The sequence below is a fragment of the Tasmannia lanceolata genome, unplaced genomic scaffold (genome assembly GCF_043159265.1).
Source record: "Tasmannia lanceolata isolate RefF3 unplaced genomic scaffold, GAP_Taslan_0.1 ptg000002l, whole genome shotgun sequence".
NCBI lineage: Eukaryota > Viridiplantae > Streptophyta > Magnoliopsida > Canellales > Winteraceae > Tasmannia > Tasmannia lanceolata.
This window is the reverse complement of record NW_027518679.1, coordinates 59,091,247-59,118,910: the sequence shown is the minus strand read 5'-3', so window position 1 is coordinate 59,118,910 and position 27,664 is coordinate 59,091,247. Positions and strand designations below refer to the sequence as shown.

The following is a 27,664-nucleotide window of genomic DNA, read 5'->3' as shown; positions in this document are numbered from 1 at the left end:
TAAGATCAGTTTCTTCCCATTCCGAGACCGTGCATTCGGCACAGGGATAGCTATCTATCCCTGAGGCGGTCAGTCGCTGGTTGCCTAGGAGACTTGCAGATTGGTAGGCCAATTGATATAAAATAATGAGAGCACATGGTGAAGATTAGGGATAGTGGAAAAAATGGACACCATCTGGGACGGTTGATTTTTAACAGCTGTCACGTGAGATAGAAATTAAAAATCTCAGTTCAATCATTTAGTAGAGAACAAGTACAAGCACTAAGGCAGTAGTTGTCTCAGGCAAATATCAAGAAAAGGAACTACTTTGATGTGGTCGACTCGTCACACAACATAACATAATGAACTGAGCAATATAGGAAACAAGTGGAAGGTCAAATCACCATTTTATTATTTGTGACACATTACTATAGTCTGCTCTGTGCATTAGGATAAAAAAACATTACAGCTGTTCTTTCTGGGGAAACAAGACCAGACTATGCATATCCTAGCACTGTCGTAATTGAGAAATTTATGGCCAAAAGGATCCGTACCATTGATCTTCGGGATAAGTTGAATAAATAAAAGGCTTTGGAGAGTTAGCCAACTTGTCTTTGTCGCTCAACTTTGGGAAGAGTTTGGCCTTGTAGAAAAAGGAAAGTTGTCTTCAAGCTGAGCATATTATTATGTTGAAAAATGAAGATCCGGTCTTCAAGCTTCAATTGCTTTGGTCTCATTGGGGAGTTTTCTTGATTGGCCTCGTGCTGATTGACGACTTCTGTGGATGTCTAGTAGATCACACTTTCTGCCTTTTCCACACATCTTTTCTACCATTATTCACTTGATTAAAAAAAAAGGAAATGAAAATAACCCAACATCATCTATACAAACAATGGTTACAATCATTAAAATCAACAACAGGATGGTGATAATAAATTGGATATGAAATACCTTGCAATTGAATGCAAGGCAGTGCTAGAAAGAACTTTCTTTTCAATCTAGTGTTCATCCGGTGAAAGACAAGGTTGGGGATATACAAGACCAGAACTGATACCAAAGGCCTTCCAACAGTAAGCATTCGTTTTTCCTACTGAATACAATAGTTGAATATCACTCAAATATATGTCCATGCATGGAAAGTTGTCACTGCAAGCAAATATCATTGCATTCTCTGTGGCTGATGTCCCTCGAATCTGTTTGAAAGAAACTCTCTCCAACTTAATGGACGATGTCTGCATCATTAGATAATAATTTGAGCAACTAACTTAATGTCACGAATAAAATTTACTTCATCTTGTCTTTCCCTTCGGCACTATGTAATTAGGACAGAGACTCATGGCTGCGACAGACATGGATATGGGGTGTTGAAAAAAGACACTCCATACTCCAACACACCATACAGAGTTACACACGCTAATATGAAAAGTAAGATGATGATAACTGTAATCCCATGTTTTGATATTTTCTTTATTTTACATTGCTCTCATTTTCTGTTATAATTCCCGAAAAGGTATCAACAGCCAATCAGTGGAGTATAAAATAAAGCACAATATCAAAACAAGGGAGTGCCCAGGAATAGATTTTAGTAAAGAAGTATACAAATACAAATGGAAAAAAAAAACAGAAAAATAGGAAATAATATGAATAAAAGAAAATTCGTAGAGGCATATTGATATGCATACATGCATGTATCAATGCACTTACAGAACCTAAAAGTATCATGTCCTCGTTAGATAGCTTTAGAAGTGACGTTAGAAGATGGTTTTGAGTGCAATACCTGGTTTGGACATTGTAACATTGAGTCACAATAGTATTGATCAATTATTATTGGGTTTGAAACATTAACCATCAAAACATTCCGAAAATCAACGTCTCTGACAAACCCACTGCCTCCCTGATGAAGTGTAATCAAAACAAGACAGATTTAATATATGAAATGCATGGATTAGAACTTAAGAGAATTGCGATCAACCAATGTTCAAAAGCTTGCTAATCAACTAGGAATTCAGCTAGGGCTGGCCGGGCGCCAAATTAATCAGGTTTCATGGTACTGAAAAAGATGAGAAACTAATCCCTAATTAATTAACATTATCAACCACCAGAGGGGCAAGAATACCTGCCACGTCTTGATCCTCAGTCCATTTTCAGTATTGGAAAGAAAGGCCCCATCAACCAGTATATCACGCACTTGAGAATACGAACTGAACTTGCCCAAACTTCCGATACTAATGGATTTAGAGTAGCAGCATCAGTCAGGATGTTACGAAACTCAAGATTCTGAATGATTGAAGTTCACAACAATATTACCTTATACCATGACCAGGCCCACAGATAATGTTTCTCATCTGCACTACGGAAGAATTACTGACTACAGAGATGCAGTCGTCTCCTGGAATGTTTTAGGTGAATCACTAAATAATTTGATGAACATGAAATGCAGTTAATATAGGATGCACATACAAGTGCAACCATTCTTCTTTTTTCTGAATGACAATTTATTGAAGAGAAATGAAGCCTGAACAAGTGTAACCATTATTTTCACATGAAATACATAACTCGTATGTATGTATGAGCATATCAATATACTAGAATTGATAAAGATCGGCAGACTCAATGTTTTGACATGTTCTGGAACTTTAATGCTAATGTAAAAGTATTTACAAACCACAGACGATCATCAAAAAAATCATAGATGGGCTGATGGGCATATGCAGAGAAAAATAAGATGATTGTGTTTTATGACTGCAAAGTGTCTGTTGAACTAGGCATGAAACAACAGTTTAATTAAACAATTAAAAATTCAATGGACCGCCCAAAATATTCACTCAGACAACTCAACTCAATCAAGACATGGATTGAGTTAAGGGGGTGGCAATGTTTCTATAAAACCAGAGAAAACACAAATTTAGTACACATAAAAGCTCACTTAAGCACTCAAAGGACTCAAAACGCTTCAGAAAACCGTCTACATCATAAGCTTTTTGAAATTTAAAAAACTCATTCAAGTATTCAATTGAGTTTTTAGTCCATTTGGACATGGTACCTCATCGATTCCAAGTCAGCTATCAACTTTTTAGATCTTTTTCACGAAAACGCAGCTGGTAAATGAGTACCAACAAGAATAGAGGACAGGTAACTAGACAGCCATGCTGTAGGCTTTTAGATAAGATGGATACCAAGAGGCTACTTTAAGGGGCTGGTTGGATCTAGGGAAAAAATTTCCATCGAAAATGAGTTCTCCAGCAATTGGCTAAATCGTTTCCCATTAAATTATTTTTACAGAATCCAAAATTTTCCCCATTTTGTAGGAAAACTTAATTCCTGCAATCCAAAAATTTCCCCCTTTTCTAGGAAAACTTAATTCCTGCTGGAACTTGGATTTTTTCCATGGAGAGAGAGCTTTTCTTCCCTAGATCCAAACAGTACCTAATAATGCATACCTGGAATTCATGAATGGTGATATGCAAAACGAATTTCTTGGACTTACCCAAAGAAGAAGGAAATGTCAGCCAGGTCCAAGATTTTAAAGACTTACAATTAGAACTTGGTAGCCGAGTTTCAAAATGTAGATGCAGGTCAAAATGAGGCCAAAGCAAATCCTAGTCGACTCGGCATGACACGGTTGAGTACTCGGCTGACACAGCTAAGTACTTGGTTGACGTGGTCGTAACTTGGGAGAGTCAAAGGAGTTTTGATTAAGTTTGTAGGGCAAACGCGGACTCGGACAAGAACGTGACCAAGGTAGAAGGGAGTCGAATCAGGGGGTCGACGATGATGCTGGGGAGTTTTGAAACTACACTTGGTAGTATACATTATGTGGGTGCAAGAAGCACTTCATACATGTGTGGGACATTTCTAGATTTGCAACTTGTAATACAGTAAAATTTTAATGAACTTCTAACAACTCTTCGTGGAATGGTGCTATGAGAAGCTTCACAAGGTCCAGCACATGAGTTCAGCTTGATCCAAACTCTTCATCTAAGAGGCCCCTTCAAATGACAACATGAAAATCAAACCAATTAAAAATTGCACACGTTCTAGTAGATAACCTGAATTTGAATCATTGATCGTTTTTTTTTTCTTAATTGTTCACTTTTCAGCCTCCGATCAAACAACCATCTAAACATTATGATTTTTAGGCTATCTCATCTCCAAACAGGGCCCAACAGATGAAGGGATAGAACCATGTGGGAATTATTTCGGTATGCTTAGATTATGTGTCTCATGGTATTGTGTTCCCCCATCTATTTTTTTCTTAAGATTACACAAAATCATGATACTACTATCTTACGTTGTCTAAGAGTTGTAAAAGACTAGGGCTCTGCAAAATTAATACGAGATCAAAGTTCTTTTAGATTAGATTTAGAAAATTGGACACAGGCCTCACATCTGTTGAAATACACTTTAGATCTGTTATTCTAAAAATCAATCAGATCATTAGTCATATGAGAGCCATATAGAACCAAAATATAAATTTGCATCATAATCTTAAGATTTTTAAAGTAACTCGAGAAAATTAGAAGAAATGTGGAAAAAAAAACACACACATGAATCTGTTGCATTTCTATGTAGTACTGAACTGTATAGAGCATCTAGACCAATAATACTGAGGAATGATGTCTCATTATATTCAAGGCTTCCAGCAATTCCATTTCATCTCATTTCAATCCATGAAATAAAACTAATTTCAGAACCATTAGCAATCATGAATCCCATTGACTTTCCATTTTAGAGAAAATTGCTCTATTGACCAAAGAAATTCAAATTGGGTTAAGTATTAGTTTCTATGATGATTTTAAAAAAAATAAGCAAATTGTAAGTTTTCAGCAATATTGCTTGGGTGAGTAAAGAGGCATTGCTCTTGCCACCAGAAAATAAACAAACACTAAATGGAACTTGAGCCTTGGGTCTAGTGAAGAATGAAGACTGAATTGGCCGAAGACTAGTTGGAGAATTGCAATACAAACCATAGCATGAAAACAAAATGCCTCTAAAGTAAGCATACTAACCAGGTTATGCATTGCAAAATTGTCTTCATTCACATACTTTTTGGGCAGGGTTTACACTTGAAAGCCAGAATGTTGGACCAGTCTAGTATCATGAATTAACGGAAATAGAAATTGGAATATTGAATTCAATGGATTGTGGCTTTCTTTCAGAAATTCAGATAACTTGACAAAGTGCCCATATAAATTTATGTAAATTGGAAGAATTTTATTTCATGGCTTTCATCTAATGGTTGTTGATGTTGTAACAAAAACGTAGGTTGGGCATGCCATATGGGGAACAGAGAAATAGTCTAGTGGTATTGTCAGAGACTCCAAAGTCAAGAGTAAATGAGATAAGAAATATAACAAGACAGAAGGAAGAAGCAAAAGGTAGCATAGTAGAAAGAGTAAATCCACACCACGGATGTCAATGACAGCTGCTGACCTGTTTGAATTATGCTGTTCTTGACCTCTACGTGACTGGATGCACTTATGTGGATACCATCAGTGTTTGGGCTATCAGCAGGGGCAACCACTTTCAGATGAGATACCTTAACCCGATAACAGTTAGTGAATGCCATATGCATCTGTTGACTATTTACTATCATCAGGTTCCTAACATCCAAATTATTGCATCTATGAAAAGTAATGGCCTGCACATGAGAATTCGAAAACCATCAAGTGAAATAAAGCCATGAGGAAACCAAGGAACCATTTGTTAATATTGGTTTAGTTACAGAAAAGAAAGCAGAACTAACCGTAGGTGCATGTTGGCATGGCTGCAAATAAAAAAAAAATAGAAGATGGTTTCAGGTACAATCAATTCAGAAAAATATCATTTTGTTTAGATAAAAGTGGGATAAATTAAATATATAATTTGAGGAATATATCATTCAGAAGTGAAGTTCACATTGGTGGTGTTGATCTTGCATGAGCGATCCCACCATTTCCTTCCCATGCCATTGATAATCCCTCCTCCTCGTACAACAAGATGATCCAGACCATGGAAATATAGCCACTTGCGTGGATCCAACCCATTCCAGATATCAGGTTCCTCGGGAGCAACAATAGTACCTGAGACCTATTAAAATTAACAAAACCCAATTCATTCTATGCCACCTGTTACCATTCGAAAAAAAAAAAACAACACATGTAGTAGAGGATATATCAGTAGTCTCAACTCTCAAGTAACAACATACCAAGAGAGTCACTTTTGATTGACAAGGTCCACCAAAATTGATGGGGCGAACCAAATAAACATTCCCCGCCGGAATTTCAAGTATCGATCCTGAAGGTAAAGAACAAGCCACCTTCCAAGCATCTTCAAAGGCCTATATAGTAACATAAATTCATCAAGCTTTTCTTCACCTACACTAGAGTAGTAACAAATCGAAATGGTATAGATAGGAGGATTTCCACTTTCTACTCCATCTCAATTAGATCGCGTACCTTAGTATCGTCCCTAAACCCGTCTCCTTTCGCCCCAAAATCATTCACGGAAACGACCGCCTTCGAGTCTCCAAACCAAAAAGGGAGCTGCTGAATCACAGACTCAAAGCTTTCTATATTTAATGTATGTAAATAAAACAGGATAATAAGAAACACAGAAATAAAATACAAAGGTCCAAAGCTTCTTCTGCAGAAGAATTCAGTAATCATTTCTTCCTCCTCCTGCAGAGTGAGAGTGAGAATCTATTCGTCAATCAGGGAGAATCGAGAGAGGGCTTTGCACTCGTTTTATTCTGGTACAAGGGTTAGACTCCTCTAAATGATGGGGATATTTCCATTAGGAGATGATATTCGCACTCACTCGTTTAAATAAGGGCACTACTTCCATTAATTAGTTTTTCTGATAGATTGGGATTCTATATGGTGTAAGGCCTTACAACAATACGGTACGAGTACCGCCCTTGATAACTTGATCCAACAGCAGCTTACTTTTTTGAGGGGCTGCTGCTGTTGGATCAAATATCAAGGGTGGTACTTCCACCGTACAAAGGCCTTATTGTTGTAAAGCCTTACACCATATAATTTCTCAGGTTATTCATAGCAGTTGAAAAGAAATAAAAAATCTTTGAATGATATATCATTATGGGCTTTCGTCTGTTGATAGTAGGGCTGCAACAGGGTCGGGTTGGGCTGGGTTTTTCAAAACCCTAGCCCAACCCTGGATCCCATTATCTTGGCCCTCACCCGCCCTAACTCACCTCTATGCAATGCCCGCCCTGCAGGGCTCAGCGCGGCCCTGGCCCACCCTAGTGGCCCTGATTGGGCCGGGCTGGCCCTAATTGACCCTAGTGCAAATACCACTTAAGAGTGCAAAAATAAAGCAACCACATATCATATAGAACAAAATAATCAATAAACAAAGAAAGGGAATAAAATAAGACAATATGAATTCAACAACATGACGGGCAACAAAGACAATTAATAATAATAATCTAAAGTAACATCAATCCAAGGTAAGAAAACATTAACAAAAGAAATATGCACAGATGGTTCAATTCTATAATACCAAACAGGGTCGGGCCGGTTCGGACTGACTCGAGGTCTCAACCCTGAACCCGACCCAACCCTGAGTCAGGGCCAAAAAAATGAACTCTGACCCTCCCTCAGGGTGGGAAAATCAAAACCCAAACCCTGTTCGGGCTCAGGGTGGGTCAAGGCTCACAAGGCCAAACTTGCACCCCTAGTTGATAGCATTTGAGAAGAAAGGAAAATGTTAACAGCACTACTGTATTTGATGAGGGCACTCCTCACTTTATTAAAAGTACGGTGTGGCCTGCACCATAGGATGAACCAAACGGTCCATTACATGGGCCACAGCCTAAATAGGATGTGCCCCAAAAATCATTTCCATAGGTTGTTCCTAACCCTCCGATCTTAATGTTAGAGCTAACCATCTATGGTGCATGCCATATCGTACTTTTAATAAAGAGGAGTGCCCTCATCAAAATACAGTAGTGCTGATAACATTTCCCGACAATCATTATTTTATCTGGGAAAAGGGTTTTTGCAAAAGAAGTCTTCAACTAGGCTTTATTTGCAAAAAGAGTTTTCTAGATTGACAATTTGCAAATAGAGTCAACACAATTGAGGGAATTCTGCAAATGTAGTGCCATAAATTTGTAACCAAATGGTAGATTTTTATTTTATTTTTTATGGGAAAACTGTCAACTGGTGACACAAAAATGCGAAAATAGTGAATGGGTGTGTCACCCTTTTGAAAGTTTGTGAACGGGGGTCGAAATACCTTTTCTGACATGGCCTTTTACATAAATACCCTTGAGAAAGAAAAACCCATTTTCTCTTCGTTTTTAACTGTACAGAGGCTTTTTTTTTTTTACTTGGGAAAATTGTCAACTGGTGACACAAAAATGCGAAAATAGTGAATGGGTGACACCCTTTTGAAAGTTTGTGAACGGAGGTCGAAATACCTTTTCTGACATGGCCTTTTACGTAAATACCCTTGAGAAAGAAAAACCCATTTTCTCTTCGTTTTTAACTGTACAGAGGCTTTTTTTTTTACTTTTACTCTCCATTTTCATTTTAACCACCTGAAACCCATCTTCTCCGGCGTGAAGATTTCTCATTTTTCTCTGGAGTGGGGCGGTTTCCTGCATTATTCCAAACCTCTCTCCTCCGTTATCAAGTGTATTCTGGCGAGGGCTTCATTTTTCCGGCGAGGGATTCATTTTTCCGGCGTGGGCTTCATTTTTCCCCCATCCCCATCGTGCAGGTATGTTAGGGTGTCGTATTTCATATTTTTTTACTTTTTTTTCGTTCTATTAAGTTACCTTTGTGGTGTATTGTTTCATTGTCAGTATTTGGAAGTCTTTACACATCTAGGGTTTATTTTATTTTTTTGTTCCATTTTGACTGTGGAGAACCCCCTTTTGATAATCTCTCATTCTCGGTGTTGAGAATCCCCTTTTGAGATTGATAATATCCCCTTTTCAGTGTTGAGAACTCATTTCCAGTGTTGGGACCCCCATTTTCCAGTGTTGAATGCTTTATATCCAGTGTTGGGACCCCCTTTTGAGGTTCATAATCCCTCAATTTAAGTGTTGAGGACCCCCTCCAGGTAGATTGATAATCCCTCATTGCCAGTGTTGAGAATCCCCTCATTTCCAGTGTTAGTAACCCTCTCTAGGATGTTGATAATCCCCCATTGCCAGTGTTGAGAACCCCCTCTAGGTAGTTCATAATCTCCCATTTGCAGTGTTGGGAACCCCTTTTCAGGCTGATAATCCCCCACTTTCAGTGTTGAGAATCCTTTCTAGGTACATTGATAATCCCCCTTCTCCACTGTTAAAAACCCCCTATTGAGGTTGATAATCCCCCTTCTCCAGTGTTGAAAACCCCTGAAGGGAGGTTGATAATCCCTATTTCCAGTGTTGGGAACCCCCTGTTGAGGTTGATAATCCCCATTCTCGTGTGTTGAGAACCTCCTGTGGTTGATAATCCCCCTTCTCTTCTGTTGAGAACCCCCTGTTGAGGTTGATAATCCCCCTTCTCTTGTGTTGAGAACCCCCTGTTGAGGTTGATAATCCTCATTGTCCAGTGTTGAGAACCTCCTGTTGAGGTTGATAATCCCCCTTCTCCAGTGTTGAAAACCCCCTCAAGGGAGGTTGATAATCCCCATTTCCTGTGTTGAGAACCCCCTGTTGAGGTTGATAATCCCCTACTCAAGTGTTAAAACTCCCTATTGAGGTTGATAATCCCCCTTCTCTAGTGTTGAAAACCCCCTCAGGGAGTTTATAATACCCATTTCCAGTGTTGTGAATCCCAGTTGAGGTTGATAATTAATATTTGTAGTGTTGAGAACTCCCTGTTGAGGTTGATAATCCCCCTTCTCCAGTGTTGAAAACCCCCTCAAGGGAGGTTGATAATCCCCATTTTCAGATTGTTGCCAATCCTCTTTTGGATCATTGTTCATATAGTAATTTTTGGTATGGTTTCTACACTTGAGAAGCACATATTTGAGTTGTGAACCCCATTTTAAGAAACATGAACTTACATTACAATTAATTATGTTCTTCTTTTGTGACAGTGATAATATATATAGTTGGATTGGGAGAAGGCAAAGTCTACAATGAAGATGCGTGTAAGTGTAGTCTTTTTTGTTCTCGTTTTAGATTGTTAGTCAATAGAATGCTCTTTTATTCTCTAATTGTGTTAATAGGCAAATGAGAGCCGGAGTCGAAAGTCTAATAGGAAGCCCGCAATGGGTTTAAAAAATGAGGAGATGAAAATGAAAGGTGGTAAGGGGAAAATGAAATTGAGAGGTGAAAAGGGAGAAATGAAACTGAAAGGTGAGAAGGCAAAAATGAAAAATAGAGGTGAGAAGAAGATAGTTGAAGTGAAAGGTCAGAAGATGAAAACCAAAGTGAAAGGTCAGAAGATGAAAACCGATGTGAAAAGTGAGAAGATGAAAAGCAACGTGAAAGGTGAGAAGAGTGAAGTGAAGGCAAAACATGTAAGTGTATTTGATCTTTACAGTTTTAATCTAAGTTACTTGATAAAAGTTCAAGTTCTGATTATGTATGTTGTTTGACAGGATCCATATGTCCCTGCACGATGTTCTCCATCGTACTTTATTAAGGAGATGCGGAGTACACAGTTCCGGCAGTCCCACTATGATGCTATAGGCAAGACTCCTTTCAAGGACTTCATCCGCCTATAACAGAATCCATTGGAAGAGGCTGTCATGCATAAGCCTCTAATTAGAGCACTACACAGTAAGTGGGTTCCGACGACGAAGACATTCATGCTAGGAGGTATCGCAGTTCCATTTAGGGCTAGCGATGTTGCATTGGCTTTAGGCCTTCCACTTAGAGGGGAAAAAATTAATTTGGCGAGGGTTCCGTGGACGGACAAGAGTAAACCCACTCCTTTACTGCCTGGGTGGCCATTTCGTAGAGGATCTGTTCTGACATCTGACCTTTCTGTGCAAATCAAGGCCTTAGTTGGTCTAGAGGACCAACCCTCCATAGAGACTTGTGTGAAATATGTCGTGCTACACCTATTCGCTACTGTGTTATTCACTTAGGCTGCACATCGGGCCGACCAGCTGTTTTGGCCCTATATCGATGATTTAGAGAAGATGTGCAACTATAACTGGGGGGAAGCAGTATACAATTGGTTACTCGAGTATTTAAACGCATCTGTCGCAGGGGGAAAATATCTTGGAGGTTGCTCCCTCACATTGCAGGTATCATGGCCTCTGCAATAGTTTGCCTTTTTATTTATCTTCCTATTAATAAAATATTAACAAAGTCTGTCTTGTGTGTGCAGGTGTGGCTTTTCGAGCACACGAAGTTGTGGATACCAAAAAATCCAAATGCCTGTCCACGCCTTCTGAAGTGGAAGTCGAAAGGAAATGAATCGAATAAGTACTATATGATTGAGCATGGGAAGATAGACAAATCTGAGGTGAGACCCTATCTACTAGATACCATTTTAGATAGTCTATAATATTTTCTGATCTAACAACTTTCTCGAATCATTAGGTAGTGGTGACATTGACGCCACGAGAGGACAAACTACGGTACATTCCTGAGCAGGTATCGCAATGGACCTCTTTTTATATTATGTTTTATTTAACTTGGTAATGTTTACAAATTTTGTGTGTTGTATCCCTTATTTGTATATTAGGAACCCGAGGAAGAAGGAATCATTGGGCAGGGAGAACCATTAAGGCAGTCACCTACTATCCCAGCATTGACCGGCACACCTGCGTTTGAAGGAAGGGATACTGTAGTTGAGGAGGGTGGTCAGGAAGCCAGTGAGGATAGGAGGATAAAAAGAGAGTGGGAGAAGATAGGAGAGGCATGGGACAATATAAAAAAAGAGAGGGTACAGAATGAAGAGGAGAAGGAGAGGTTAAGAAGAGTCAGGGTGGAGATGGAGGCGGAGAAGGAGAATTTACGAATACAGATTGCAGCTGAGAGGGAAATTATACAGAAGGAGTGGGAAGCGAAGAGAAGACAGGAGGGAGACGAAGCTGAAATGGAGAAGGAAGAATTGAGAAAAGATGGGGAAAAAGAAGAGAAGAGGAAGATATGGAGGTCATAAATGTGATGAGTCAGGCTGAAGATGTTGGCTTCGTAAATGAAGCAGTTGTAACAGGAGCGTCAGATGTTGTAACCATTCTCGATAGCCCTGAGGGTAAAGAGAAGAGGAAGAGGACGGAAAAATTAGGGAGCATTGAGAGGAGAGTGAAAAATCAGAGAAGGGATAGGAAACCAAGCTACGCCAAGAATAGCTCCTATACAGTACCCCCAGTGACAAAGAAAAAAGTGAGAGGGCAACGAAGAAAGTAACACGGAGGCGAACTGATCTCATTCAAAAGTTGAAAAAACAAGACCAAAGGCAAGTACACTTGTTTTCAATTAATCATTATTCAAAGTTAGATACTTGCTTCCTCTAACCTTTGTATATTTTTGCAGTCGTATTCTCATGACCGTTGACGGGGTAAAAGTCTTGGCCGAGGATCTCGAAACGTTGTGGAACCTGAAAGGAGTCCTCAGTGGCCAAGTAAGTGTCATTTTTTAAATTAAGTGTTGTCTTCAGTACCCATTGTTGAGGTAATTAAGAATTTTTTTTGAGTTGTAGGTGTTGGATGCATATGGGAAGTATTTGTGCACCTCCAGCAATGCCTTGACTGGACGGATTGTATATATTCCTTCGTCAGTACATGTAAGAGGCTTTTTTGTAGCTATACATGTTACTTTACAACTTATCCATCATTTAGTGTTCCCACAAAATTCATTTCATTGTACAGGGATATAAGACTTCAGGGCGTGATTCAATGGATGACAAAAATAAGTTGGACTCCGATCGGTTGGCGAACGAGCTATTGCATCGTACACTTGACCATATCCCGTTAGAAGATATTGGGATGCTTTTAATCCCATGCTGTCAAGACTTTCATTGGGCTCTTGTGCTTGTTGATATGGTGAATAAAAAGATGGTTGAGTTCAACTCAATGGAAGGGGACTCATTTCAGGAGTGAGCATCTCCCACTGTAAGTAAATTAACATCTTCCTTAACATTTAAAGTTACTTCCATATGTATAACACTCAATATTCCTTCGTTGTCTTAAATTCAGGTAGCATTAATGAAGGAATATTTGAAGGGCCGGGGTTGCAACATCGATGACTTTCCATATTCACAGATGGATGGCTTCCGAAAGCAGAACAATGGGTGGGTTCAAACTTAAAACTTTCGAATTTTTGTTAGTATTCCTATCTCATTCGTAGTTAGCTTAAAAGTAACTCCATTCAATGCATGCTTTTATACAGGGTTGATTGCGGCGCTTTTGTCCTAAAAGCGATTGAGCATCTCTACCATGGTCAACCACTGAACTTTGGGCCGACAAACATTCTTGAATTTTGGCTACAACTCTGTGAGAGATTTTTACGAGGAGAGTTTGGGGACTGCACACTTATATAGGAACACCTTCTAATGTTCATGGATATTTATTTTTTCTGATGATCATGCTAAAAACTTTATTTTTTAATGGAGATTGGCAGGGGAATTGTTAAATGGCAAGGGAAGTTGTTATGGTCTGTGTTTTTATTTGTGAATGGGTGGAGAACTTGTAAATTGAAATAGGTTTAATGGAAGTGTGTTTGTGTTTGTGAATGGGTGGAGAACTTGGTTGGTGAAACAGGTTTTATGGAATTGTGAACTTGTTTATGAATGTGGAGAAGTTGTAAATGTAAGCAGGTTTTATGGAAGTGTGTTTGTGTTTGTGTTTCAATTTGAATATTGGAACTTGTAAATTTAAACAGGTTTTAGACATGTGTGTTTGTGTTTCTGAATGAGTAGGAAAGTGATAAATTAAAACATAATATGATGTGTGTTTGTGTTTGTGAACAGAATATGAAGTGTGTTTGTGTTTGTGTTTAAACAGGTTTTATACATTTTCAATTCCAGCAGCTTTACTCCCCTGGAAAATGGTTGGTGACCCTTTTTCTGGGTTGGTAACCCACATTCCACGGTCAATCACCCAAAAAAAGGGAGGTTGGTAACCTTAATTTTCAAGTCCAGCAGCTTTACTCCCCTGGAAAAATGGTTGGTGACCCTTTTTCTGGGTTGGTAACCCACATTCCAAGGTCAATGACCCAAAAAAATGGGAGGTTGGTAACCTTAAATTTCTATTCCAGCAGCTTTACTCCCCTGGAAAATGGTTGGTGACCCTTTTTCTGGGTTGGTAACCCACATTCCACGGTCAATCACCCAAAAAAAAGGGAGGTTGGTAACCTTAAGTTTCAATTACAGCAGCTTTACTCCCCTGGAAAAATGGTTGGTGACCCTTTTTCTAGGTTGGTAACCCACATTCCAAGGTCAATGACCCAAAAAAATGGGAGGTTGATAACCTTAAGTTTCAATTCCAGCAGCTTTACTCCCCTGGAAAAATGGTTGGTGACCCTTTTTCTGGGTTGGTAACCCACATTCCAATGTCAATGACCCAAAAAAATGGGAGGTTGGTAACCTTAAATTTCTATTCTAGCAGCTTTCCTCCCCTGGAAAATGGTTGGTGAGCCTTTTTCTGGGTTGGTAACCCACATTCCACAGTCAATCACCCAAAAAAAGGGAGGTTGGTAATCTTAAGTTTCAATTCCAGCAGCTTTACTCCCCTGAAAAAATGGTTGGTGACCCTTTTTCTGGGTTGGTAACCCACATTCCAAGGTCAATGACCCAAAAAAATGGGAAGTTGGTAACCTTAAATTTCTATTCCAGCAGCTTTACTCCCCTGGAAAATGGTTGGTGACCCTTTTTCTGGGTTGGTAACCCACATTCCACGGTCAATCACCCAAAAAAAGGGAGGTTGGTAACCTTAAGTTTCAATTCCAGCAGCTTTATCAACCAAGGGAATGGGTTGATGATCCAATTTTGTGTGTTGATAACCTCACTTCCGATTGGTTGATGACCTATTTTGGGGGAGTCGATAACCTAAATTCCAACATTCAAGTACCTTTATCAACCAAGGGAATGGGTTGATGATCCCATTTTGTATGTTGATAACCTCACTTCCGATTGGTTGATGACCTATTTGGAGGGAGTTGATAAGCTGAATTCCAACATCAAGTAGCTTTATCAACCTAGGGAATTGGTTGATAATCCTATTGTTTGTGCTGGTAATCCAATTCTGACTGTTGATAGGTCCATTTTTATGGTTTAGATGTAGGAGAGCGACAACTAAATAGAAAACAAATAGCATATCTATATCCAAAAAAATTGTTTATGTATTGATGTTCCAATTACAACCATTCTTTACAAAATAACAAAAAAGAAGTCATCACAATATCTGAGAACATTCAAAAAATTCAATTACACCCTTACACAAAGAAGGGAGCTTGGCAAGGTACGCCCGACCTACTGAGTATGGGTGCAGAAGGCCCAATAGCAGTTTGGTCAACTTGTTGTCTTACCACGGGTGGTTCTTTGCAACTTCTTCTATTGTGGCCAAGTTGTCGACATCGGGTGCATTTGTAATGTAATCCACCTTTCAATTCGCGAGCAGTTCTTCTCGTACGTGGCCTTCCCGGTGGTCGCTTTGCAATCGGCGGTAATATTGTCATCAAGGATTCGGAATTTAATTCCCATTGGGTCCTGTCTAGTGTCAGGTGCAAAACTTCAGCGTACATATCCCGATATCTCTCTACATGAAACCATTTCTCACAGTAATCGTATGCATCAAAATCTGTGATGCTAATGGCTGCCATGGCATGTCCACACGGGAGTCCAAATGTTTGGAATGCACGACAACTGCACGTGCGAAGTTCCAAGTTTACGCCATCTGTATGTTCAAGCGACCGTACTTCATATTCATGAACCCCAACTCGATAAGCTGTATACTGGCGGCTCTCTTCCCTCGCTAATGTTATACGTTCTTTTGCGTAATGAGTCAACTTTGTTTGCCAACTATGACCCAATTTCTGACGCTTTTGAATGAAGTCTGTAGTCTGATGTCTAGTGTACTCTACCAATGATGCAATCGGCAATCTTCTCGCATCCTTCAGGACAGCATTGAAACACTCCGATCTATTTGTAGTCAATACATCATACCTATCCCCCTTAAAGTAAAAACTAGCCCAGTGTTCGTTCACAATGTCACTTATCCACTTGTGTGCACGTTCATTCCTCACCTTAATCTTGCCCATTGTTTCTCTGAACACACTCTCTCTCAAAGTCCGTGCGGCTTTCCAAAACAATCTCTCAAGTAGAACATCTTTGAACTCGGATCGCAAATTGGCGGCGAGGTGACGCATGCAATAACTATGATGAAAATTGAGAAATATATTAGGCACTGCCTGCAACAACCCCTTCTGTCGATCGGAGCATATGGTGAATATGTTCATCTCCGCTGCCAATACGTACTGCCTCAGCAACATAAAAAACCACCTCCAACTATCTTCGTTCTCCGTCTCAACAACCCCAAATGCTAATGGATATAAATCGCTGTTACCATCGACCCCGATTGCAATCAATAAGATTCCTAGATACTTCGCTCGCAGATGTGTCCCATCAACCAAAATTATAGGCCTGAGTGTTCGATGAAAAGACCGTATGCTGAGACCAAATGTCCAAAATAAGCGAACAAATCTATCATCTCCCCTAGGTCGTAAATCTCTGGCTCTGAAAACACGCATATAGCTGTCGGGATTTCTTCTCATCATCTGAACTGTAAGTGCAGGCAATATTCGATAAGAGTCCTCCACATTTCCACACTTAATCTCAAGTATGATGTTCATCGCGTTGTACGCTTTCCAATAGCTTATAATTATACCCCAATGCATCTTGATATATTCTCGTATGATCTTCGTCCTCACATCATCTGGGCAAGCAAATAAGCATAAACATGTCTGAGCAACCCAAGCTGCTGTGATAAGAGGGTGATCATTGCCCCTTAATTTAGTTCTACACGTATGGTCGGGGACAAACGACTTCACTAACACACAGGTCATATGATTAGTACCCGTTATACGCCATTTGCAACCCTCTACCTTGCATCGAACGGCATACTTCTTCAATGTTGACTTTGACCTCACGAACATAAACCTCTGCCGAATAGTGTACTCTTTGACAACCTTTTTGAAGTGTTGCATATTAGAAAATATTGCCCCAACCGTTAACTGCTCAAACTGAAGATTATTAGTATCTACATCATGGGCTCCAACAAACATCCCATCTACTTTCATTGGCCGACTACTGTCAGTCGGAACCGGTTGAGATCCCTCTCTGATAGGAGAACCCCCTCTGATAGGAGAATCCGCACTGAAAGGCTGAGCGCATGGACTAACACCGATATTTCCATAATCGTCATCATCCTCCTCCTCCTCCTCCTCCTCATCATCATCATCATCATCATCACTACCATCGTCATTATCATCATCATTTATTTCTTCTTCTAAATCTAAACCCCTCACACTGAAACCGTCTTCAAAAACATTACTGAAGTCCACTTCAAGATCTCCCACATTTTGGAAGTCATCGATACCTCCACTAACATGGTTGCCATACAAATCACTTGCCAATGTTTCATTTAAGTCAATTTCAGACTTGCATAGTTCGGCAATATATAATCAAGTTGGATCCATATGAATTATAAATTGAAATATGAAAGTATTCAAACATTGCCAAAGAACTACAATACCTTATGACAGGTTCTGCTGGAGCACCTCTTATCTCTTCACTTACATCTTCACTTACATATCTCCCATCAAATTCACTTTCGTAGTCTTTTTGCAAGTCCACTTCAAAACGATGACATTTTTGGGACGGAATTGAAGTAGAAGGAATGCTACGTTTAAGAGAGGGTCTCCTAGTGCAGAGTTTGTTTGGGGGAAGCATTGACGAATTCAATGAATTAATACATTTGTCATTTATGCTCTTAGTTATGTATATCATCACAGAATTGAACATGTATCTGTCAAACATCCTTAACATTGTTTGGAGGACATCATCATCATCGACGTCGATTAAAGTGACTATATATGGATCCACAACATATCGACATTTTATCTATAGTAAAACCTGCCTTTCTATAACACCAATCCTTCTTCGGATTGCAGCTTCAAATTCGTCGAAATTAATTCCACGGCTGACAAATAACAATGTCTTCTTCCCTCCGATGTATTCCCAAGAAACATCATCCTTCAAATCTCCATCATAGTGTAAAAGAAGAGAAACCATTGTTTCGGACATTTTTATAAAATTCTAAATAGGAGTTCTAAACAGAGTTGTTGCTAAAAGGGGATCTTCATATCTTCTTGAGGGGTATTCAAGTATACACAATGGGTTACCAAGTTCATAAGTGGGGTTATGGACTCTAAAGGGGGTTTCACTACCTCAATGGGGGTTTGAAGGTCAGTCCACAAGGTAATCTAAGAGATTATAAGCTACCTAATGGGGGATTCAAGTCCATACGGAGGCTTCTGTAAAGGGTAATCAAGTTGCAAATTAGGGGTTTTCAACTCTCTACACAAGGGGGTTTTCAAGTTTGTAAAGGGATTACCATGTAAATAGAAGGGGAGTTACCAACAATGTACAAGGGCTTTTCAACACTCTCCAAGGGGGTTACCAAGCCTCTCCGAGGTGTATCAAGTGTCAAAACAAGTTTATCAGGTAAATATATGGGACTTACCAACAGCAAATAAGGGATTATCAAGTGTAAAAAATTGTGATTCATGTACAAAAGGGTTTACATAAACCATCTATATTCGGGTCATCAAACACTAATACCAACTTTATTAGTAGGGTACCAACTCTATAAGAACAGTTTCAGAGATAATAGAAGCACAAGCCCTAACTCACCATTTTAAAAGGGTTATAAGATAGGGTTATCAATCACAATAAAGATAGGGTTATCACACACAATACAGACAGGGTTATTATCACACACTAAAGACAGGATTCAAACGCATTAATGGAAGCACTAATCCTAAGAGAGTAGATAACCTACTAACCTTCACTTACACTTTGTGGGTTTCAGGCGTTAATGGAGAAATTTGCAAGAGGTTGGCGGTAAGTTTGGGTAGGTGAAAAGTAAGAGAGAGAAAAATCTACTATAACGTGTTCTTTTTGGCATGAGGGGTATTTGGGTAAAAGGCCATGTCAGAAAAAGGTGTTTCGACCTCCGTTCACAACTTTTCAAAAGGGTGTCACCCATCCACTATTTTTGCATTTTTCTATCACCAATTGACAATTTTCTCTTTTTTTATTTTTACTCGTATAAGAACCAAAATGACCATGTATATTTGAAAAGATGAAAATTACCTTGTAAATGACTTCAAATAAAGCAGAGTCGGTAACCCGTGCCTGTAAATATGAGTACTTGCCATTGACCTCGCTCATATCGTTGGTTGTTTGCTCCCATCAAAACGTCCAGTTGCTTTCTTATAGCATCCATTTCTAGAGTTAGGGCTAGGGTTTTCTGTTTCTTATTTTCTTTTTTGCTCGGAGTTTAGGGAAATATCTCTCGTCTAAACCGGCAGAGAAGAATATATAAAGAAGAAATTAAAAGGGAAAGAGTCTCCCTCCCTCAACCACCATCCTACAAAATCTAACTTAAGACCTACCAAATAGAACTTAGGACTTGATCTAATTACCCTAAATATACGCATGGATAATCCTATATATATATATATCTAATCTAATACAATAAGCTGGGATGAAAAGAGGAGAGTTTTTTCGATTTTTTTGAAAATTACGTGAGAATTACACCTCACATTTTTTGACTTTTTTGAACAAATGCACCCATTCAACTCATATAATTTCAATCCTACGCCCCCCTCCTTTATGCTTATAACAAAGGCACTCATTAAAGCCGTATAATTTCGATCTTACCCCCCTCCTTTATGGTTTTTTAATTAAAAAACTATAGGGTGATCTTAACCATCCGATTTAAGATAAGAGGAATTATGGAAACATCTATAGATTGGAGGGCTAGGATCAGCCTATGGAAATGATTTTTGGGGCACAACCTATTTATGTTGTGTTCCATCACATGGACGGTTTGGATCAACCTATGACGTGGTCCGTACCGTTCTTTGTCGGCCCGTGCATCGCACGGGTTTTTTACTAGTATATGTAAAGCGGAATCCTACAAACTGTGGTGCTGCCACGTGTCAGCCTCTCCTCTGCCCTAGAGTTTAAAACGTTGGAATTACAAAAGAAAAGTCGGAATTCCAAAAATCTAAACGTTTCATATCCCGTTTTTTCTAGAATGCAATTAATTTCAAAATCAACCTTGTATCCCGAATTTATTGGCATTTATTCAGAAACCTTAGCCCTTACCAAATCCACACTCAAAATGTTTCCAGTAATGCACTTAATTCCCGCATGACATAATTTTGTTTCAGTTTTTCTCGCCCATTTATTTTGGAAAAGGGACACCGATTCATATCCAAGCACCTATCTCTCTCTCTCTCTCTCTCTCTCTCTCTCTCTCTCTCTCTCTCTCTCTCTCTCTCTCTCCCACGCGTCTCACCCGTCCTCTTTAGCTTTCAAATCACCCGTTTCATTTCTCTGGGGGTGGTTGGGTTTTAGATTGTGCAGTTTGAGATAATTAGAGTCTCCTTCAGCTTGAGGAAGCTTTCAAGCCCTCTCCACCAACCTCTATCTTTGGAACGTCTCCCATCACCACCTACACAACCATGTCCAACGGCAAACTAAGAGGTATATTCGCTAGCCCTTCCCATCTCACCCTCCTTTCTTCTTCCCCTCTTACCCTGGTTTCTTCTTCCCATCCCCCGTTTCATTCTCTGGCCCAAATCCGGAAAGCAAATTTTTCTTTTTTAAACTGCAAATGATGTACAGAGGCTCACACAATCCGACAAGCAATTTTGTATTGACACTGCTATGAATGGCTTTAATCCAATGGCAAAAATTGGAGGAAAGACCGATTTTAGAGCAGTGCTAATAATGACCCAATTTTTTTTAATTGTCTGGTGCCTCTCTTGCTTTGTTTACATCCAATTCCAAGTTATGTATTTTCAATGTCTTAACAAAATCCCTCTTATTGAGAACATTTCCCATTTCCACCTGATGCTGATTGGGTAATGAGAAAATTTATTTAGTGAACTTTGCAGTGGATGATATACATCAGATAATTCGATATCTAAACATGTAGGTTGTTGATTCTTGAGTGTGTTGTTGTGTCGGCATCATCAAATCACAATGGATTGTTCAGTTTCTTATGAGTTTGGTCACACACATGACTCTTTGTTGTGATATGTCATGCTTTTACCAAATGTCATATGATATAGTTGTGCCATTGATACAATCATAAATACTTATTGACTTCTCTGATATGGAAAGAGAGAAGAGGATTTCTTAGAATTTTTTTACTGGATTTCACATAAAGTACTGTTACAGATGGGTGGATTTCTGTGCATTTTTTTTACAGGATTTCACATAAAGTTCAGTTACAGAAAAGGAATTAGTCTGCTAGAAAGAGCCAAAGCAAAGATGATCCGATATTTTCAGAGAAATGATGGGCACTATTATAATGTTGATGTTTCAAGTCATCATTCCATCGGTTGTAAAGAAAGATGAGTAGAAGAATTGGGTATGCACTAAGTCTTCTCATTGTTGCTGATTTTAGCTCTTAATTGATTGTTTATACATTGGTGTATAATTTTTGGTAATTGGGTTGTTTATATTATTATTATCATTGTGTTTACTCTTACAAATTTTGAGCTCCAAGGTTGGTTTCTTTTCCTTATCAAGTGTTTGTGTCAGCAGCCTTTTGTTTTGGTTTTGCAGGTACATAGCCAGTTAGAAGTCCTAAATATATTTCAGAACGGTAATTTTATTTTTCTAGCCTGTCTTATCTGTTACATACTAACGAGTATGCTTTTATATGTTACTTTTTCTTGCATATCTTTCGATCACTATAGCTTCCCACTTATGACCTATATCTATTTTTTTTCATAATTTGGATATTCTTCATGAAACACAAAGTTGCGTAATATGATATAGCTGAGGAAGCATCAAAAGGAGATAGACAACGAATTGGGTATTCTTCATGAAATCCAAGCCATTATTTTACATGTGTTATTCCATTTTAGAATGTTCTTTAGAAATTTGATAACATCTATATGTTTTTGGTTGAGTGCAATTTTTTTTTATGTAATTATTATTTTTATTGTCAAATGTTCAGAACTTTTGATAGATAGCAATTACTGATAAGATAAATTATTCTCTGGAGGTGGACATTAGGACATTTGATTTGTTTCATGTTGCATGCTGATTATGATGGCTTTATAGCTTGATCATTTATTTATTGATTTAAGGTAATTTGTATCACTCCACCACGACCTCCTTCTCTCTCTCTCTCTCTCTCTCTCTCTCTCTCTCTCTCTTTAATGCATTATAACATTTTCTCCCTTTTAATAAATCTACTTTCCCTTCTAAAAAAATTTACTATTTCTCCGTGGGTATTGCTAATTCCTAATTCCTAATCTTCTTTACAAATATATCTTCTTCTCTTTCTTTTTTGAAAAATAAATTCGATAACATACATTTTTATGTTAAGGTATACATTTTTAGTTAATGTATACCTCCTCAAAGTCCATATTTGAGTCTGTGAGTAAATGATTTTGGCCGTTTCATTGCATGACTGTTACGTTTGAAGCAAACTTGACCTTTTCTATGGTACCTTGGTATAATTTGATTTATTTCTTTTCTCTACCTCTGCAATTGAACTGCAATTTTGGTTCTACATTTTTATTGGGTATTTTTATATGCGAGCCTTTATTTCCTTGAGCCTATTTTTATTTCTTTTTCCTTTAAAAGCAGATCTCCTTTATTTGACCTTTATTCATGTATTTATGTTACAATTTATTAAATATTTTGGAATCTGCTTTTTTGGCATTTTCTCACATTCTAAGTGTGTGCGCGCGCACGCGTGTTTATTTATTTATTTATTTTTATGTTTTGGGATTTGTTGTCATGATTTATTTTCTGCAAAGTCTACTAATATACACCAAAGCCTGCTTTACTTTGTTGTCCCTATTTGGATCTAACAGCTTGGAAAGGATAAAACTATTTAAAAAATTCCAATTTCCCATTATTTAATTATATATGAAAGAAAATAATTTGAACCAACATGATTCCAGTTGAAATTGTAGACACATTCAATTATGGTGATATCCCTCTAAATAATCTATATCAACATCTTTTTCTTTTAAATTATGGAAATGAAAAAAAAATCTTAGGGAAATATTTTTATCAAAAGAAATTTTCCTCCAATCCAAAGAGGGAGCGATTGGAGTTTTCCCTCGAAGAATTGTTTCTATTTTTAAACCTTTTCTACAAGCGCATGTTATATTTCCTTGCGGGTCGTACTTCTATCGTACTGCCAAAAGCCACTTTTCTAAAGAAATATTTTACGTAACTTTATTATTCGGGCTTATCATTTTTTGGATTTTTGGGTCTAAAGGTGTTTAATAGAAATTCAAGCTTCACAGCAGATTCTCTTCACACCAATATATGTTTACACCAAAACTCATGCCCTGGAAGGAATACATGATCACTTGAGTTTCAAGGTGATTGATATATAAGTCAAGAACTATGTGGTCCATTTAAAAGTTTTCTATGGTCATGTTTTTCCTTCGCCCTGCTTGGCAGCTTGGAATAATCCATTACTGAAATTCTTCTAATTTTTGTTGTTGTTGTTTAACCTTCTTCTTTTCCGATATAGTGATTGAAATTCTCTAATATTAAAACATTTTTAAAGCATATTTTGTTCCTCGCTCCGTGCATCGCACGGGTCTGCAACTAGTTTTATTTCATAGCTATAGAAGGTGTATTATATTGAGGATAAATAGGGATGAAAATTGGGTTGAAATTACTTGGGTAGGAGTGAACCCAAGAAAAGCCTTTGTCCAAAATTTTAAACCTAACTCAGCCCAAACACAAAGTGAGCTCAAGAAGTCTAACCCAAGTTAAAATTACGAAATTCGTCACTTACTCCGGTTCAGTAGATAAACATGATCGGATACTTGTATTAAACCCATTCAAAATTGCCATATTTAACCAATTTAAGTACGCTTGTTAAGGTCATTTAGGGCATGTTTGGCAACAAAAAAAATTATAGATCCATGATTTACCTAATGTGAGAAAGGGGAGTAAAGGCCGAAGAATAAGAGAGATCCAAGGGTTGGCGACTGAAGAGAGCCTATGATGGGGTTGGAAAAAGAGGAAAATAAAAACTATATTCTAAACGAGTATTTTCCCCTTATTTCTAGTGCTATCTCATGATATCCTCATTCATTCCCCTCTCAAATTTCTCTCTCACCATTACACAGGGTAAACAAATATTCCATATAATTTCTTTTGTAGCTGCCAAACAAGCCCTAAGTTCTCAAATGTTACTAAGTTAACATTGTATATAAAAGAACAGCTATGTATTGCAAATATTCAACTTCGTGCTACACTTAAAGGCTTATGAAGCAATCTTAATTGTTCGTCATCAATTCTTTTATGAGAGAAAAGAGTGTGCGCTCAATCGTTTCTCCTTAACATGCGGTCGAAGAGAGAGAAAATATCTGATTGGCTGAGAAAGTGTGCGCTGGCGGGGAAGAAAAAGACGATTGTAAGTCGTCTTTTTGTCCCTGTAGACACCCCCATTTTGCTAGACTTTAAAAAAGCAAAAGATTTGGTAGTTTGTCAAGTTTCGAGTCCGTATTCCACCTAGGATTAGGCATCCATGCATTTTAGGGTAGATTTCATTTCATTATGGGAGTTTTGAAGTTGATTCGTGATCCTGAAGGTCTCTAGGAGGTTCCTTTGGCCTCTGAAAGATGAAAGTTCAAGTTTCCAAGCAAATGAAAAAACCTGCTATTTTTAGAATTTTCAGGGTTTCCCTCATTTTTGCCTATTTTGCACTGCAGGGGTATCTTGGTCATTCCCGATGTGTCTCGTTTGACCCCCGAGTTATATTTGAGAAATCTTGAGTGATTTTACAAATTTTGAAAAAGCTGCTATTTTTAGAAACTCATAGGGCTTCCAGATTTTCATCATCTTATGGATATTTCAATCATTTCTCATATGTCCAAAACCATCTCGAGGGTACGGCTGATGGATTATGAGTAATTTCGTAAGATTTGGAAAACCTGCTAAATTTAGATCTCTCAAGATTTTCTCTTAGTCTTGCACTTCGGGGGTATTTTAGACATTTCCAATATATCATATTCTGATTCTCCTCTTCTAGTTTATTATTCCATTAGTTTCATCTATACTCTGTATTTTTTTGCTAGCCTGTAATCTGGTAGTTCTGTTGCTAGATGGGAGTAATGGCGGCTAATTTAATTTATATATTTTGTTCCTGGTCTTTTTCTCCTGTTCTTTTTTCAGTCATGCTGTTAAATTGCAGGGCAAATGATATATTCACCCCATTGTTTTACTTGAGACAGCCCCTTCTAGTGTAAAAGAGTCGTCATAAAATAATAAAGGAAAATGATATAGTTGGGGCTGTCCCAGGTAGAAAAGGGGATTGATATTCATAGTTTCAAAGAGTTCCACATCCCATCTGGTTCTGTCAGTGGACCCCGACAAGGCCAAAGGATCCGCTTTTGAGTCCGATAATAGGATTTGGACATACAATCTATTCTCAAAATCCAAAAGGAATAGGGCCCAAGTGTATTCTCTTTTTTCACTCCAAATCTCTTCTTTTTAGGGTTTATTTTTAGGGTTTATTTTTATGGTTTCATCTTCTTTTTAGGGTTTATTTTTAGGCATCTATATTGGGTTTATTGGGCTGTTTTTCTGAATTTTTTATTCTGAAACATCTATATGGTGTCTGCAAAATAAAACAAGGTTAGTTGAGCCATTTCATAAAAATTGAAGAGAGGAGACACTATATAAGAGCAAATTTCATGGGCATTGCATACAGATTTCTTACTTCTCACCCTCAGACAAGAAAACTTGTACTTCACTCGCTTTCTCTTAGAATTCTCAAGATTGTTCTTCTTCTTATATTACCATTTCTTATTATGCTGATGGGCCATGTGTATGTTGTATTTTTAGGTATAACAAATGGATCCATCTATTGACGAAGTACATGTAAATGATTTAATTAAGGACGATGGGTTTAATCTCAACGATGATAATTTAGTATGGGATGGGTTTAATCTCAATGATGATGATCTAGTATGGGAGGCTACTGATGAGAAGAAGGAGATGAGGGTTGTAGTCATACAGTTACTACTCCCAACGAGATTGTCGGTGAGGATAGTATTGTGAATAAGCCGTTTGAGGATCAGGTTTTTCAAACTTGAGAAGCTGCATATGAGTTCTACAATGCTTATGCGTATGGCACTGGTTTTGGACTACGAAAATCTAGTACTACCATCCCAAATTTAACAAAGACGGTGATATCTAGAACATTTGTATGTAACAAAGAGAGGGAGAAAAAAGCTAAGGAGAAGAAAGATGATGTTAATGAGTTGAGGGAGCGTCGCCTTGCCAGGATGAATTGTAAAGCGAGGATGATCATCAAGTTGAGAGATAAACAGTGGAAAGTTACAACTTTTGACGACAACCATTCTCATCAGCTTACTTCCCCACTTAAAAGGTAAATGCTTTGTTCACATAGTCAGTTCCGTAAAAACAAAAGTTGTAAGAATTTGATTGAACAGCTCAGTGGAAGCAATTTCAAGCCTGGTCAGATAAAGAATGCCATTAACTCTACTTCCAATGCTCCCATCGTCTCAACAAATCAAGTTATTGCCCATTTGAGAGCACTTAGGGAGAACAATATGGGTAAAGAAGCGGTGACAGTGGCGAATCATTTCCAAAAGAGAAAGTGTGAAGACCCGAACTTCTATTTTGAGTTGGAGTTAGACGCGAATGGGACTTTGCGTTCGATGTTCTGGGCTGATTCCAGGGTGAGAGAAGCATACCTTACGTTTAGTGATGTGATCATATTTGACGTGACTTATAAAACAAACAGGTTTAAAATGCCGTTTGCACCGTTCACTGGAGTTAACCATCACAGGCAGTCGACTTTATTTGGATGTGCATTTCTTGCCGACGAGACAGAGGAGACTTTCACCTGGTTATTTGAGCAATGGCTCACGTGTATGTTTGGTAAAGCTCCACGTGCTATAATAACTGATATGGACGGGGCTATGCGAAATGCAATTAGAAAAGTGTTTCCACATACCAGGCATCGGTTTTGTTCGTGGCACATAAAGAAGCATCTCCTTGAGCATGTTACGAACATGATAGATGCCGACAGTGAGTTCTACAAGGATTACAATCACTGGTTTTACAGGAGGGAAATAGAGGAATCTGAGACAGAATGGAAAACTTTGGTTGGTAAATATAATATTGATGAAAGTCATTGGTTAGGAAAAATGTGGGATCTCCGTGAGCATTAGGTCCCCGCCTATTGGAGAGACACATTCACAGCAGGAATGACATCTAGTCAATGGAGTGAAAGCATAAATTCTTTCTTTGATGGTTATGTTAACCAGAACACCTCCTTAGTTGAATTCTTGGGTCAATACGATAAGGCACTAGTTGAGCGGCATAAAGCCGAATCCGAAGAAGATTTTAAGTCTACAAATACAATTGCGAAAATGAACACAACCAGCCCATTGGAACTAAATGCTGGGGAATTCTATACGAAGAAGATGTTCACCATATTCCAAGATGAGATGATGGGTAATTTTGCC

The 27,664-nt window shown here is 38.3% G+C and overlaps 2 protein-coding genes across 3 annotated transcripts; both read right to left on the bottom strand.

The window, feature by feature from the left end:
* Window positions 1-356: 356 nt before the first annotated feature.
* On the bottom strand, window positions 357-6,750 carry LOC143881744 (Pectin lyase-like superfamily protein). Of its 2 annotated transcripts, XM_077385010.1 has the most exons (10): window positions 6,417-6,750; window positions 6,167-6,298; window positions 5,878-6,048; window positions 5,726-5,746; window positions 5,413-5,620; window positions 2,287-2,368; window positions 2,096-2,204; window positions 1,757-1,873; window positions 931-1,211; window positions 357-819 (listed from the first exon to the last, which is right to left on the bottom strand). In XM_077385010.1, exons 1-9 carry the CDS (start codon window positions 6,624-6,626, stop codon window positions 978-980), a joined length of 1,284 nt encoding a protein of 427 aa, XP_077241125.1. In that variant the 5' UTR covers window positions 6,627-6,750; the 3' UTR covers window positions 357-819; window positions 931-977. The 2 variants fall into 2 exon arrangements, with proteins under 2 accessions (XP_077241125.1, XP_077241117.1); XM_077385002.1 differs by having other exon boundaries at window positions 357-1,211.
* Window positions 6,751-15,316: 8,566 nt separating this feature from the next.
* Window positions 15,317-17,918, bottom strand: LOC143845643 (uncharacterized). The gene is made up of 3 exons (XM_077354034.1): window positions 17,635-17,918; window positions 17,408-17,507; window positions 15,317-17,323 (listed from the first exon to the last, which is right to left on the bottom strand). Exons 1-3 carry the CDS (start codon window positions 17,916-17,918, stop codon window positions 15,317-15,319), a joined length of 2,391 nt encoding a protein of 796 aa, XP_077210149.1.
* Window positions 17,919-27,664: the final 9,746 nt, after the last annotated feature.